Here is a 13,334-nt window from a genome sequence, read left to right on the forward strand (position 1 = left end):
TCTGAAACGTTTAACATGAACGCGCTTGACGTCACATCCGCAGACAACGCGCGAAAAATCCGACCCGACAGAAAATAGGAAAAATAGGATACAGGCTTATAGGTGCACCCACTGTGAGCTGACAAGGTGTCAGTATGCTCATCAGGAGATGTTTGAGTCATACATGGTCAAATAAAAAGGCTATTGTTACGTTTATTTTGGGGAAACAGTTGCATATAGCCCCTTTAACAAATTGGTTTAGATTATTGAGAATTTGGTTCAGAGAATGGGGTTTAGTGTTTTAGCAATTCAGAAAAACTGTAATTTTTTGTAAACATGCAGACGGTTTGCAACTTGATAACCAGCAAATGACTTACACAGAACAATTGTCAATAATTTTAACAACAAAAGAGTGTATTTTTATTTTTTTCATGTTTTTAAAAGAAGTCTTTTCTGCTCTTAAGGCTTAAGGCTCTTGTAACATTATAACTGTCTTCACTGTCACTTTTGATCAATTTAATGGATCCTTGCTGAATAAAAGTATTAATTTCTTTAATTTCTTTTAAAAAAGATCTTACTGACTCCAAACTTTTGAACGGTAGAGTTTAATGTTACAAAAGCGTTCTATTTCAGATAAATGCTGTTCTTTTCAGCTTTCTATTCATCAAAGAATCCTGAAAAAAATTGTACACAACTGTTTTCAACATTGATAATTATTAAATGTTTCTTGAGCAGCAAATCAGCATATTATATTAGAATGATTTCTGAAGGATCACGTGACACTGAAGACTGGAGTAATGATGCTGAAAATTCAGCTTTATCAATGTATGAATAAATCACATTTTAAAATGTATTCATATAGAAAACAGTTATTTTAAATTGTAAAAATATTTCACAATATTACTGTTTTTACTGTGTTTTTGATTAAATAAATGCAGCCTTGGTGAGCAGAAGAGACTTCTTTCAAAAACATAAAAACATTGTTCCAAAACTTCTGAAGTTGTCATTGGCACAGTTGCTAACTTGTTTTTAGTCGGTCTTCCATTTGTACCACCTGTGTTATTGCCTTTACATTTTACAGTAACAAACAGATTTGAATAGTTTAGGTAGGTACATTTAAATGTAATGATATTACAATTTTTATGATGATGTTCTGGCAATCACAGCTGTGTGTGTGTGTGTGTGTGTGTGTGTGTGTGTGTGTGTGTGTGTGTGAGTAATACCAGTAAAAAAAATGTACCTTGTGAGGACATTGTTTGATCCCAGGAGAAAAAAAAAACACTTATAAATCACACTATATTGTTTTTTGTTGTTGTTGTTGTATTTTTGGTTATTTGAAGTAAAAGTTTTCTGTGGTCAAGTACAAAACCTTGTGCAAGATTCCAATTTCATAATTTGAGAAATAATTTAAAAACTGTAAGGATTAATAAACCATCTGCAAGGGATTGTGTTTTGAATTTGCAAAATTGTCATGGTGAATACTGAATAAACAGTCCACCTAGTTTTGATAATCACCTAAGCTACACACACACACACACACACGCACACACACACACACACACACACACACACACACACACACACACACACACACACACACGGTTTACTATCTTTGTGGGGCTCTCCACAGGCATAATGGTTTTTATACTGTACAAACGTTATATTCTCTCCCCTTACACTAACCCGACCCCTAAACCTTCCCATCACAGAAAACTTTCTGCATTTTTACATTACATTAAAAAAAAAAAAAAAAAAAAGATGATTCTGTATGATTTATAAGCTTGTTTCCTCATTGGGAATTCAATTTAGGTCCCCATCAGTCTGTGTGCATTCAGGTTGAAGGGATAGAAAAACATGCACACACACACACACACACACACAAACGAGCGCGCGCGCGCGCGTTGTCCTACAGCGTCCTCTAGCGCACGGACCAGCTCAAGGCAGGTGCGAAACTTCTTGACCATGCGCTAAAAAAAATCATTGTCTTTAAATGTAGGCTTCATCTGACGTAGGCTTTACGCCTCTCTCCGGCTCGGCTCCCCGTGGACACGGAACAATTGGCGTTTTAATCCAGCTATCTGTGCCTCTGGCTGCCCCGTAACGCATGCAACATGCACAGCGCGCATGACCTCATCAGCGGCCGTTATGTCACTCATCACTGCAGCTGAACTTTCTCTCATTTCAAGACCGAGACATGTGCACATTACCCTAACGTCCTTGCGCTGCGCATCTGGAGCTAAATATGCTAAAGCGAGTACTCACTAGTCTACTACCGGCAAAGCAGCAGCAGGATGCACTCAAGATGCCTCGCTCGAGACTGTCTTCCTTTGCCCTCTGCTATTTTTGATGCTCCGAACACTGTATAGCCACCCGAGGGGCTCACACTACAGTCAACCTCTGTTGTGATCCTGTGCTCGTTTGCGTGGATTGACGAGGGACCCACACCAACTCAAGTCAATGAGGATTCTGAGGCTCTTCCTGAAGAAAGGAGCGCATATGCTGCAGTGTCTCTGTGGACAACGATCGGAGCCGACCACAACCACCAGCGGTGAGACATTTAGCTGTGCATGCTCTCAGTTGAGCGATGAAAAACGCTCTCATTGGCCGCTGGCGCTGGTGAGCACATCTTCCGTGTCTGCGGTATACTATGCGCTCCTACTCCACGCATTTGTGCTAACTTGTTTTGTGAGGGGCTCATGCGACTTTCTTGCGACCACTCATGTCATTCCATATCATATCTTATGACCACGAAACGCATCTCCATCATGGTCATGAGCAGAAGCGCTTTAGTGGTGAAATCCGTGTCAAGGACATTTCTTTATTGGTACCGGGAACAAAGAAAGCAGGGTGAATGTAGGAAACTATTGATGCATATGCAGCAAATGCGGTCAGCGAGGCTATACGGCAGACAGACAGACACGTGCCGAGCTCGTTTGAGGTGAGATGAGCTTTCTAAAGGAAAGTGTGCGAGTGTCCTCCAGGACAGGGAACTTCAGCACCCCGGACAGCGACTCGATTCCGCATCGCTCCCAACTCTGGCTCATCTGAGAGTACCACCTCCTCCAAAGAGGAGCCTGTGCATCTCACTGCACATTGCAGACCACCAGGAGGCCCGTGCTTGTAATCATTTTATGTAACGTGTGTTACAAGTTTCATGAGATTATTTCATAATCAGCCCATTTGTCCTTTCTCTTTCTTTATGGAAGGCAAATGGATATGACACCCTTATAGTCTCACTTTCTCATTCACTTTCATTGTATGAAGTACTGAAAGTGAATGGTCACTGAGGAAGTCATCCGGTCCAACATCTTCCATTGTGTTCCACTGAAGAAATATGATTTTTGGAAAGACATTATAGAATGAGCAAATTATTATGCAATCGCTTTAAAGGGATAGTTCACCCAAAAATTTAAATTAGCTGATGATTTACTCACCCTCAAGTCATCCTAGGTGTATATGACATTCTTCTTTCAGACGAATACAATTGGAGTTATATTTCCATCTATCCATCATAAAAGTGCAGCCAAACTGCAAATATATATATATATATTAATATTTTTACGTGGAGCACTTTTATCATGGATAGATGCACTTTTATGATGGATAAATGCACTTTTATAGACTTCAAAACAGAAACGGCTATTCACTGCCATTTTAAAGCTTGGAGGAGCCAGAACATTTTTTTAATATAACTCCGATTGTATTCGTATGAAAGAAGATCGTCATATACATCTAGGATGACTTGAGGGTGAGTAAATCATGGGCTAATTTTATTTTTTGGGTGAGCTATCCCTTTAAGGACTATACAACATTCTAATTCTGTGCAGGTACTAATTAAAATAAGAAATATAAAGTTACATTAATCAGAGATGACTATTTTAACTGCTTATGTTGCAAATGGGGAATTATATATTATTTCCACACAGACAAACTAATATACACAGCATACTTAACTATGTTATGCTGCTGCTGCTGTGCAATCCTTCACTTCATTAGACTTGACAAGCTTTTGCTGACCTATACACCTTTTCTGTTTATCCATTCTTTTGCAGGCAACTCGATTGTGCACAGAAGATCAGTTCTATTCAGCTGTGCTGCAACACATTTTTTTTATACTTTGAATTAATTGTTTATTTTTGCCATTATTTTTTTTTGTAGTTAATCTGTTAACACAGTAAAATCTAAAGGGGTATATAGTTCATCCAAAAATTTAAATTATGTAATTATTTACATCATTGACTTCCATAGTATGGAAAAAAAAAACTATGAAAGTTTGAAAATACTATGAAAGTCAACTGTTTGGTTACCAACATTCTTCAAAATATCTTCTTTTGTGTTCAGCAGAAGAAAGAAATTCATACAGGTTTGGAACAACTTGAGGGTGAGTAAATTATGACAGAATTTTCATTTTTGGGTGAACTATCCCTTTAAATGCACAAATTTGATTTCAGAAATGTCTCTTGTAGTAAAAACAAAACAAAAACATAAGTGTAAAAAATGGTAGATTTAAGCAACAGTGCTCATCTCACTCACATCAAACCCCCATCAAACCGCACAAGAGACAAAAACACTGAGCTCAGAGTAAATATGCAATATGATAAAATAATAAAACAATTTTATAAATGTATATTAAAATTCAGTATTATATTAATTTCAAAAAATTACAATAAATTTAAGAAGTTAAAGTTAAACTAAATGTTTTGTTGTCCCTCCTACATTAAAACGTGTTTGTCACAGCTAGCTGACGTGGGAAATCAAATAAAGCTGGATCTATTCACAGCAGAATACTTTATTAACACACTCAAAAAGAAACAAATCACTCTCAAAAAACACGGACAGAACAACCAACTTTAAAGGCACAAATACGGAACAAAGACTTAAAACAAACTCAATATATATTAACTCAAACCAATCAATTAAACAATAAACAGGTGCAGTGTCGTAATCAAACAATAAGTCCCGAGGAAACAAATACAAACAAAGGAAACCGATCAGGAAACAGAAAAACCAACTCAAAAGTCAAATCAAAGTCAAACCAAACATGACAGTTTTAGGTACAATTATGATTTAAAATGTATTACAGGCTATGCGACGATGTACATAGTACATAGTAAACAGCAGGTCTCTTCTCCGTTGCTCTGTCCACTCCGGACCCTTGAATGTAGATCACTGCTCTACTGGCCTGTTGACTAGTCAAGTCAAGTCACCTTTATTTGCTTTTTACAATACAGATAGTTTCAAAGCAGCTTTACCGTGATAACAGGAAAATAATGCAACAAAGTTTGTTTCTGCTGTACAGCTGATCTAGAAGAAAATAGTGTCACAGTCCAGCTTAAGTAAGTTGAGTGATAATTTTTGTTGTAAAAAAGTAATTAATTTAGTATATATATATTTATATATATATAGCCGCTCTGGAGAAAACCGTGATGTCATTGTCCAGCTCAGTTCAGTTCTTATATAATGGTGTCAGTGCAGGCAGATCAATGATATTGTTGAATATTAAATGCCCCTCGACTAAGCAAGCCAAAAGCCAAATGCGACAAAGGCGACGGTGGCAAGGAACCAAAACTCCATCAGGTGACAGAATGGAGAAAAAAACCTTGGGAGAACCCAGCCTCAGTCGGGGCCAGTTCTCCTCTGGCCAATGAGCGAACAGTGTATCAGTGTATTCAGGCAGCATTACAGGTCAGAAGTCAGATTGGATCAGAACATTCAGAATATTATCCAGTTCCATCTGTTGTCCTTAATTATCATACAGAACAGAATGATAAGTCAATTGCCAAATTTAATTAAAAAAAATTACTTTGCCTTTCAAGTTCCAAATGTTACATTATGACACGCAGGTGCCCTGCAAGTCCCCACTTTTTAAATTACAAAAAAAATATTGTGCCATTGACTTCAGACCAGAATGTTTTGGTCAACGCCACCCACCAATGCAAGTTTGGGCCAGAAAAAAGTACAAGAACGCCTGTGACCTGCCAGCAGCAGTGGTGTAGAGAGTAAGGTGCATTGCAGATGCTTTTGACGCGATTGACCCCAGTTCGAGTCTTCTCCCTTTTCCCATGGTATATCAGATTGGAAAGGCATTTATTTTCAATAAATATGAAGAAAATATGTCAAAAGTGTACATAAAAAAGTTTATGTAAAGTACTTAATAATTAAATAATCAATAGGCACTGTAATTCCACTTTTCACATATTTTCTTCATATTTATTGATAATGATTCTTCATACATACTTACAATAAATTAACTATTTGCACCTCAGTATTTAGTACATTATAAAAGAATATGCAATAATAACATAATTGTTCCAAGGTTGTTCCAAACTTCCAAAAGTCTTATATAATGAGAAATAATACATGTAATACAATACCCTTCTTTTGGTTTTGTGCAAAACCTGATGATCATGTTATCTCAGCGTGATTTGAGAATATTCACCTGTGTGTTTCATTGGAAACAAGAACATGTGACCATCTGTACAAAAGAGGTCATATGGTCATTGCCACAAATGTGCTTATTTGAATAGTGACCTACAAAACAGTGCAGAATCTTAATTATTTATTATTAATTTTACATCATAAGTTTTGTTTTACATTTTTCCAAACCATAAAGCTTTCAGGTTTAAATGTCCAACCTTTGGACTGTATTGTATATATGTACAGTATATCTTCTGGTCAAAAGTGGAAAAAAAACAATAATTTTGATAATTTGAGTAGCATGCAGCCACATCTTACTGCATGCATTTCATAATTGATGGTGATGTGAGACGTATGGGTTGGGTATATTCAGAGTTCACCTTCTCCTTGGCCAGTGGCATGTGATGAGCAAAATGTGCTGATATAACACTTTGTGTTCCATCACAGGGGTGCCTTGCTCCTCAGGTTTTGATTGCTAATGGCCCCATGACTAAACTGGGTTTTGAAACCAGGACAGCATTTCTCAGGAGCATGTTCAGGAGCCATCATGCACAGATCACCATATCTGCCAGATGTAATGAGTTATCACTCCTCCCTTCAATTTGTTCATATGTCTTGGGAGAGTTCAAAATAAGTGTACCATAATTTTTTTACATTTATTTATTTGTGGTGCTTGTGAAGCAAAGCATAACTATTGTTATTCCTTATTAATAATAATAATAATAATAATAATATGTTTATTTTTTTATAGCGCCTTTCAAGAACCCAAGGTCGCTTCACAAAATAATACAAATAGTAGACAGACAAAAAAAACAAGCAATCAGCTTATTAGGCTATATCAAGCAAACAAACAGAAAAGCAGATGGAAACAAGCAAACACTACAAATAATGAACATAAGTCAAAGATAACAAACATATAAGCCTTTTTAGCAACATATAAATTTCGGCAAAGTATGTGAAATAAAATAAAGGTGAGAGAGTGGTAGACAGAGAAATGGAATTGAAGATTATTTATTGAGCATAGTAAATATATGAGTTTTAAGTTTTGATTTGAAGATCTGGGGGTTGTCGATGGCATGAAGATTAGGGGGCAGTTTATTCCATAGCTTAGGGCCTACAACACTAAAAGCCCTACCACCCACAGTAGATAGTTTAAACCTGGGGACGACAAGCACATTTTCGTTGCTAGATCTAAGAGTCCGGGCAGGAAGGTATGGTTGCACTAACTCAGCGAGGTATTGAGGTGCGGGACCGCAACAGGCTTTATAAACTAAGACTGAGAGTTTAAACTGGATGCGATTGACCACAGGAAGCCAGTGAAGTTGATGAAGGATAGGGGTAATATGTGCAGATTTTTTATTATATGTTAAGTGCTCGAGCAGCAAAGTTTCGTACCATTTGAAGGCGATGTATTGCTTTGGTGGGTAGGCCGCTGTATAAGGAGTTACAGTAGTCCAATCTGGAAGTTATAAAAGCATGAATAACAGTTTCAGCATCTCCAAAGTTAAGGGATGGGGCGTATACGAACAATATTCCGCAGGTGAAAGAAGCATGATTTAACAGTCTGACCGATGTGTGAGTGAAAGCATAACGTGGGGTCAAACAAAACTCCCAGATTCCGCACAGTTTTTGAAGGCCTAATCTGAACACCATCAATATCAATAAAAATGCCATGTCCGGGTAAACTCTTTGATTTGGGGCCATTTAACAGGATTTCAGTTTTCCCAGCATTAAGCTGTAAGAAGTTATCAGACATCCATGTTCCTGAAGGCAGGAGATAACAGAAGCGAGTGGACAAGCTGAGTTGGGGTTAATCGTGAAATAAATTTGAATATCATCAGCGTAAATATGAAAGTTGAGACCATACCGTCTGATGATCTGGCCTAGTGGCAGCAAATAAATGAGAAATAGAAGAGGACCAAGTACAGAACCTTGAGGTACACCATGAGAAATAGTGACAGTACGGGATCGATTCTCACCTATCCTAACAAATTGCTGTCTAGATATGAAGTTATTATTATTCTTCTGGACAAAACTTTGGAGCGTATAACTCATCCCACACTGTTTGTCAAAGACCCATGAATGATGTGCCAGTTGTGTGCTATGACTTCTCCGCTGTGCGATCGATAAAACGAAAAAGTGGGCAAAAAAATCCCATAGACTTACATTGACAGAATGTTCATGAATTTGAATCTCAACTGTCAAATTCGCACCTTTCTCTCTCTCTCTCTCTCTCTCTCTCTCTCTCTCTCTCTCTCTCTCTCTCTCTCTCTCTCATTCTCTAACTCTCTCTCTCTCACTCATTTGATTTATTTTATCAAGCAGCCAATAAGTAATGACCTAAAATCTTCATAGCCACAGCCTTGCGCAACCACTCTGCACTGTAAAAAATTGTTGACAGTAACATGCTGTTTTCCATTAAAACAGCAATATAAAGTAGAAAAATGCATTCTTGGTGATATTTGTTATTTTCGAGAAAGTAACCTACAGGAATATACTGTGAATTAACAGCGATCAAAGTCGACACTCAGAGGTACTGTTCCAAATCACACTCTATACCCTCATTCACTATTCCCTACATTAATTCACTAATATAGTCCACTTGACTGAGTGAATAATTTCACAGTTAATTCAGTTCATTTTCAAAGTTAATTCAGACACTGATGAACACCTGCTGTTAACAAGCAGAATCACTGAAGGAAAGAGGAACAAGAAGAACAGAAAAAAATATGAAATCAACTAAAGATAAAAGACATTAAATCTTTGAATATCTAAACAGAGGAGGATTGAACTCCACAAACAGCATTACCGGCTTCACTTATTACTAACCAGTTTGAATTTATTTCTGTCAGGCGTCTACAGAAGGTCTTATTAAAAGGTGACAGAGGTTTAGATTTAGCTGTGTCTTTAAAATACATTTGCAAAACAGCTGAAAGAAAACAGGATCAGATGACAATGACTGTTTGTTAATGGTCACAATCATCATCTAGTGACCCAATTCACTGATCTCTTTTATTGTCTAATGTATTTATATGGGTGATGTTTTTTTTTTGTTTTTTTTATAGTATCAGTGTAATTTTACAGATCAAGATCTATTGGAGTTTAGACAAGCAGAAAATATGAAGGATTTTAAAAAGTTTATGCTCAGAACATTTTGAACTTCTTGGTCAGCCAAACACACACAGACATCAAGAATCGGCGTATGATTCTCAACAATGGTGACAATCAAAAGTTTCATGCTGCAATGCATGTTGGCAGAGGTAGACGAAGTACACAACTTCCTTACTTAAGTACAGATACTACTGGTCAAATATTACTCCGTTACAAGTAAAAGTTGTAAAGACCTATTTTTACTTAAGTAAAAGTACAGAAGTACTCATTTTTAAAAGTACTTAAGTATCAAAAGTAAAAAGTAAATGTCAATGCATTGTTTTATTATTGTTGCATTGTTGTGTGTAATACTTACAGTACCTTATGCCTTTGAATCTATGCCTGCACTTACAGTATATCAGTATCACATTTATTTCTAGATCACAGTTCCAGTAGTGGGATTGAATGTGAGATTGAATAAGTCACTCAATAACATCCACAATGGTTTCGGACACCCAAATGGCTGTTCCCTCAAATATTGCCCTATTTAAAGTTTTTTGGCTTTTAGTATGAATATGTTAGCCTTACTGTTATCTATAAGCTAGTGTGCTCCAAAAAAGTGACAAAATTCGCATTTAGAAGACCAAACCCAACGTTGAAAATGAAAATCAGGTTTATGTCAGAATCCAATGTCAGATTGACGTTGATCTCCAACGTTGGACAGACGTTGTATTGTGGTTGAAAATGAAAATCGGGTTGACGTCAGAAACCAACATCAGTCGGGTTCTGACGTCAACCCAACTTTTATTTTCAATCAATATCCAACGTCAATCTGACGTCGGGTTCTGATGTCAATCAGATGCAGGGTTCTGACGTCAACCCGACTTTCATTTTCAACCAAAATGCAACCCCTGCAACCAAAATCATCCACTGACTGATGTTACTTTCTACTCGAGGACCTTGACAGAATTGTAGTGGAGTAAAAAGTACGATATTTGTCTTTCAAATGTAGTGAAGTTAAAGTAAAAAGTTTCCAGAAAAAATAATACTCAAGTAAAGTACAGATACTCAAAAGGTATACTTAAGTACAGTACTCAAGTAAATGTACTTTGTTACTGTCCACCTCTGCATGTTGGGTACCAGCATAGTACAAAAAAATCGATATTGAATAAATTATGCAGCTGAATTGTCTGGTTATTTTCTTCAATTTTTACTTTTTGCTTTTATGTTTTTTTGTGTTGACTTTTAGTAGCGTGTTTTGTGATGTTCAGATTTGATGTGCTCTTTTTTGTTGATTGCCACCATTGTTGAGATTCATTGGCTGAATCTTGATGTCTGTGTGTGTCAAACTGATGCCTAAAAGTTCACTTTTTTCTTTTTTTGTGAATGATGAGTATAAAAAAATCCTTCATAATTACACATAATTTCACAGTGTAGTAATATACAATTAGGTGTATTGAAACACATTTTTGATAAGGGATTAGACATGGGATCAGATCAGTGATCCAAACATTATGTGATGAGATCATGATCAGCAACACCTTAGGGTTGTTCCATAAAAAACGCTTAGAAAAGCAGGGATTAAACTCCAAAACCGGACTTGAATGAGCCTAACAAATAAGTTGGGGCTAAAGTGGTTCCATAAAAGGTAATTGAAGTTCACGCAATCTCTAGAGTCAAGAGTCAAGACGAAACAGAAGTAGCCTAATTCAGGGAAGTTAATTTTAAGAAACTAAATATATAAAGATACAAAATATAGTTTTGGGTATAGGACATATGCTGCTTAATAAAGATGATGTATACTTATTTAGAATGCTGAGAATTACAGCTTTTAATGCAATACTTTTTGGAGAAAGCAAGAATCCCCAGTTTTAAATGAGTAGATTTAGTTTCTAAAGTACATTATGGAGAGGATAACATGAAATTAAGAGCAAATGTATACATTATGAAAAGATATGTGCAACTCTAAAATCAAAGAATATTCCATAAAATAAAGGAATATATATTAGCCTACATTAACTACATTTTTATATAACCCTCCCTTTTATTTCTAGTTATTTGTTATTTTATTTATTTACCTATTTAATATTGAATATTTGATATTTAAATTATATTACTTGAATAACTATTAGGAATTATGTGTCATTATAAGAGTTTGATATAAATATGTGAATGTTAGATTTTTATTAATATTTATTTATTGTTTTTTGTCTTTTTTCCCTTAAATCATATGTATGTGTTGATGGGTATTATCACAAAAGAAAAAAAGTAGAAGGAAAAATAAGGAATATTTATTGGGGGAAATATGATGTCTTTAAAGGAACTGTCCATTTTATATAATTGTGTATATATATATGCTAAATTATTTGTTAGTTGGACATTAGATGTCCCTTATTTAGAATTTTAAACCTACAAGTGTATTTTTATGATAGCAATAACTGTAAAGGGATTATTGGGGTAAATCAAATGTAGGTTAATATACTGTCAATTACTAAGCTCAGATTCATCTTACCAGTTAAAATTTATATTGTGCTTTTGTAATTATTTATTTTTAATTTTGTGATTTTAACTTCTGCTTATATTCAGTATACAGTATATTCCTGTTCTGCCAAACAAAACCAGAGAGAAATGTATTCATAAATCTTTAAAACAATCTAATTAAATCTTGGGCACAAAACATTCAGCCAGTAAAAAAAGAAAACCTGTAGTATATATATTGTATTTATCTATCTATATCTATAAATACAGTACATATATATATATATATATATATATATATAGAGCGAGAGAGAGAGAGAGAGAGAGAGAGAGAGAGAGAGAGAGAGAGAGAGAGAAAGAGAGGGGGGGGGGGGGGGGGTCTATATTGTCTAATTTATCATTGCAGCCTTATTTAAGTTGATTTTCTGTATACTGTGTATTTATTTTTGGACTAATAGTGGTTAATAAAGTCCAATAATGGTATGAGAGAGTGTCAGTGGTAATACCATTGTGTTCTTGTCGGTCAGTGTTAGAGGATCTGTGTAACAGCTGAGGCTTAGCCTGACAGTTAGCCTGCCCTGGACCAGGCTAGTTTCCCAGCATAAGTTGCCAGGGTAACTGAGTTTGAACTATTTTAAGTTTGCTTTATGAAATAGAATCCACAGACAATAAGTCTGACTAACCAAAATAAGCCTGGCTTGTATTCTAATCTTGTTTTATGGAACAACCCTCTTGTCTCACTTTTGTTGGCTTTGTTTCTGCCACAACAAATGTGTCTTAAAAACACACAGTTACAGCAGCCAAATAAAAACTAATGTTAAAGTCAAGGGTCTTGACTTTTGAGCAGGGTCACTGATCTCCATAATGGTAACGTCAAATGAAACAACGTCTAAACCTCTGTTAATTCTCAATATAAATTTCTGTAGACATATGAAAAAATAAATAGAGTCAATCTGGTTAGTAATAAGTGAAGCTGGTAATGCTATTTTTGGGAGTTGTTTAATCCTCCTCTGCTGAGATCTTGAGAGATTTTATGTCTTCTGTGGCTGAAGTCAGTTGTAGTTCTTGTGTTTCGCTTTTTTATTTATTTTTTATTTATTTTTTTTCCTCTGTTCTTCAGTGATTATGCTTGTTAACATCAGGTGTTCATCCCTAATGCTCAATCATTATTATTATTATAATTATAATTATATCATTAACTTCAACACTGCTTCAGTGTTACTCCAACACTATGTAGTGTGGACACACAAGTGTTCATTTAAAACTGAAGATTTTGCAGTGGGGTTAAAAGGGTTAAATGTGTCAAAAAACAAACAAACAAAAAAACAGAATGAAGTGTAATTTAATGGTAATCAACTGTAAATTAAATT

At 35.7% G+C, this 13,334-nt stretch overlaps 1 protein-coding gene across 2 annotated transcripts in view; it reads left to right on the plus strand.

Moving 5' to 3' along the window:
* The window catches only part of fgf12a (fibroblast growth factor 12a), a 76,532-nt gene that overhangs the window by 16,078 nt on the left and 47,120 nt on the right, over positions 1–13,334 (plus strand). Inside the window, exon 1 of one of the 2 annotated variants that reach the window (XM_084119509.1) lies at positions 2,317–2,527. The exons of the other annotated variant lie outside the window; for it this stretch is intronic. Coding sequence (XP_083975635.1) covers positions 2,437–2,527 — 91 coding nt within the window. The 5' untranslated portion in view covers positions 2,317–2,436. Of the gene's footprint in view, positions 1–2,316; positions 2,528–13,334 lie in introns of those variants that run through there. 2 annotated transcript variants of the gene reach the window in all.

The sequence above is a fragment of the Abramis brama genome (assembly GCF_963993115.1).
Source record: "Abramis brama genome assembly, chromosome: 7".
Lineage (NCBI taxonomy): Eukaryota > Metazoa > Chordata > Actinopteri > Cypriniformes > Leuciscidae > Abramis > Abramis brama.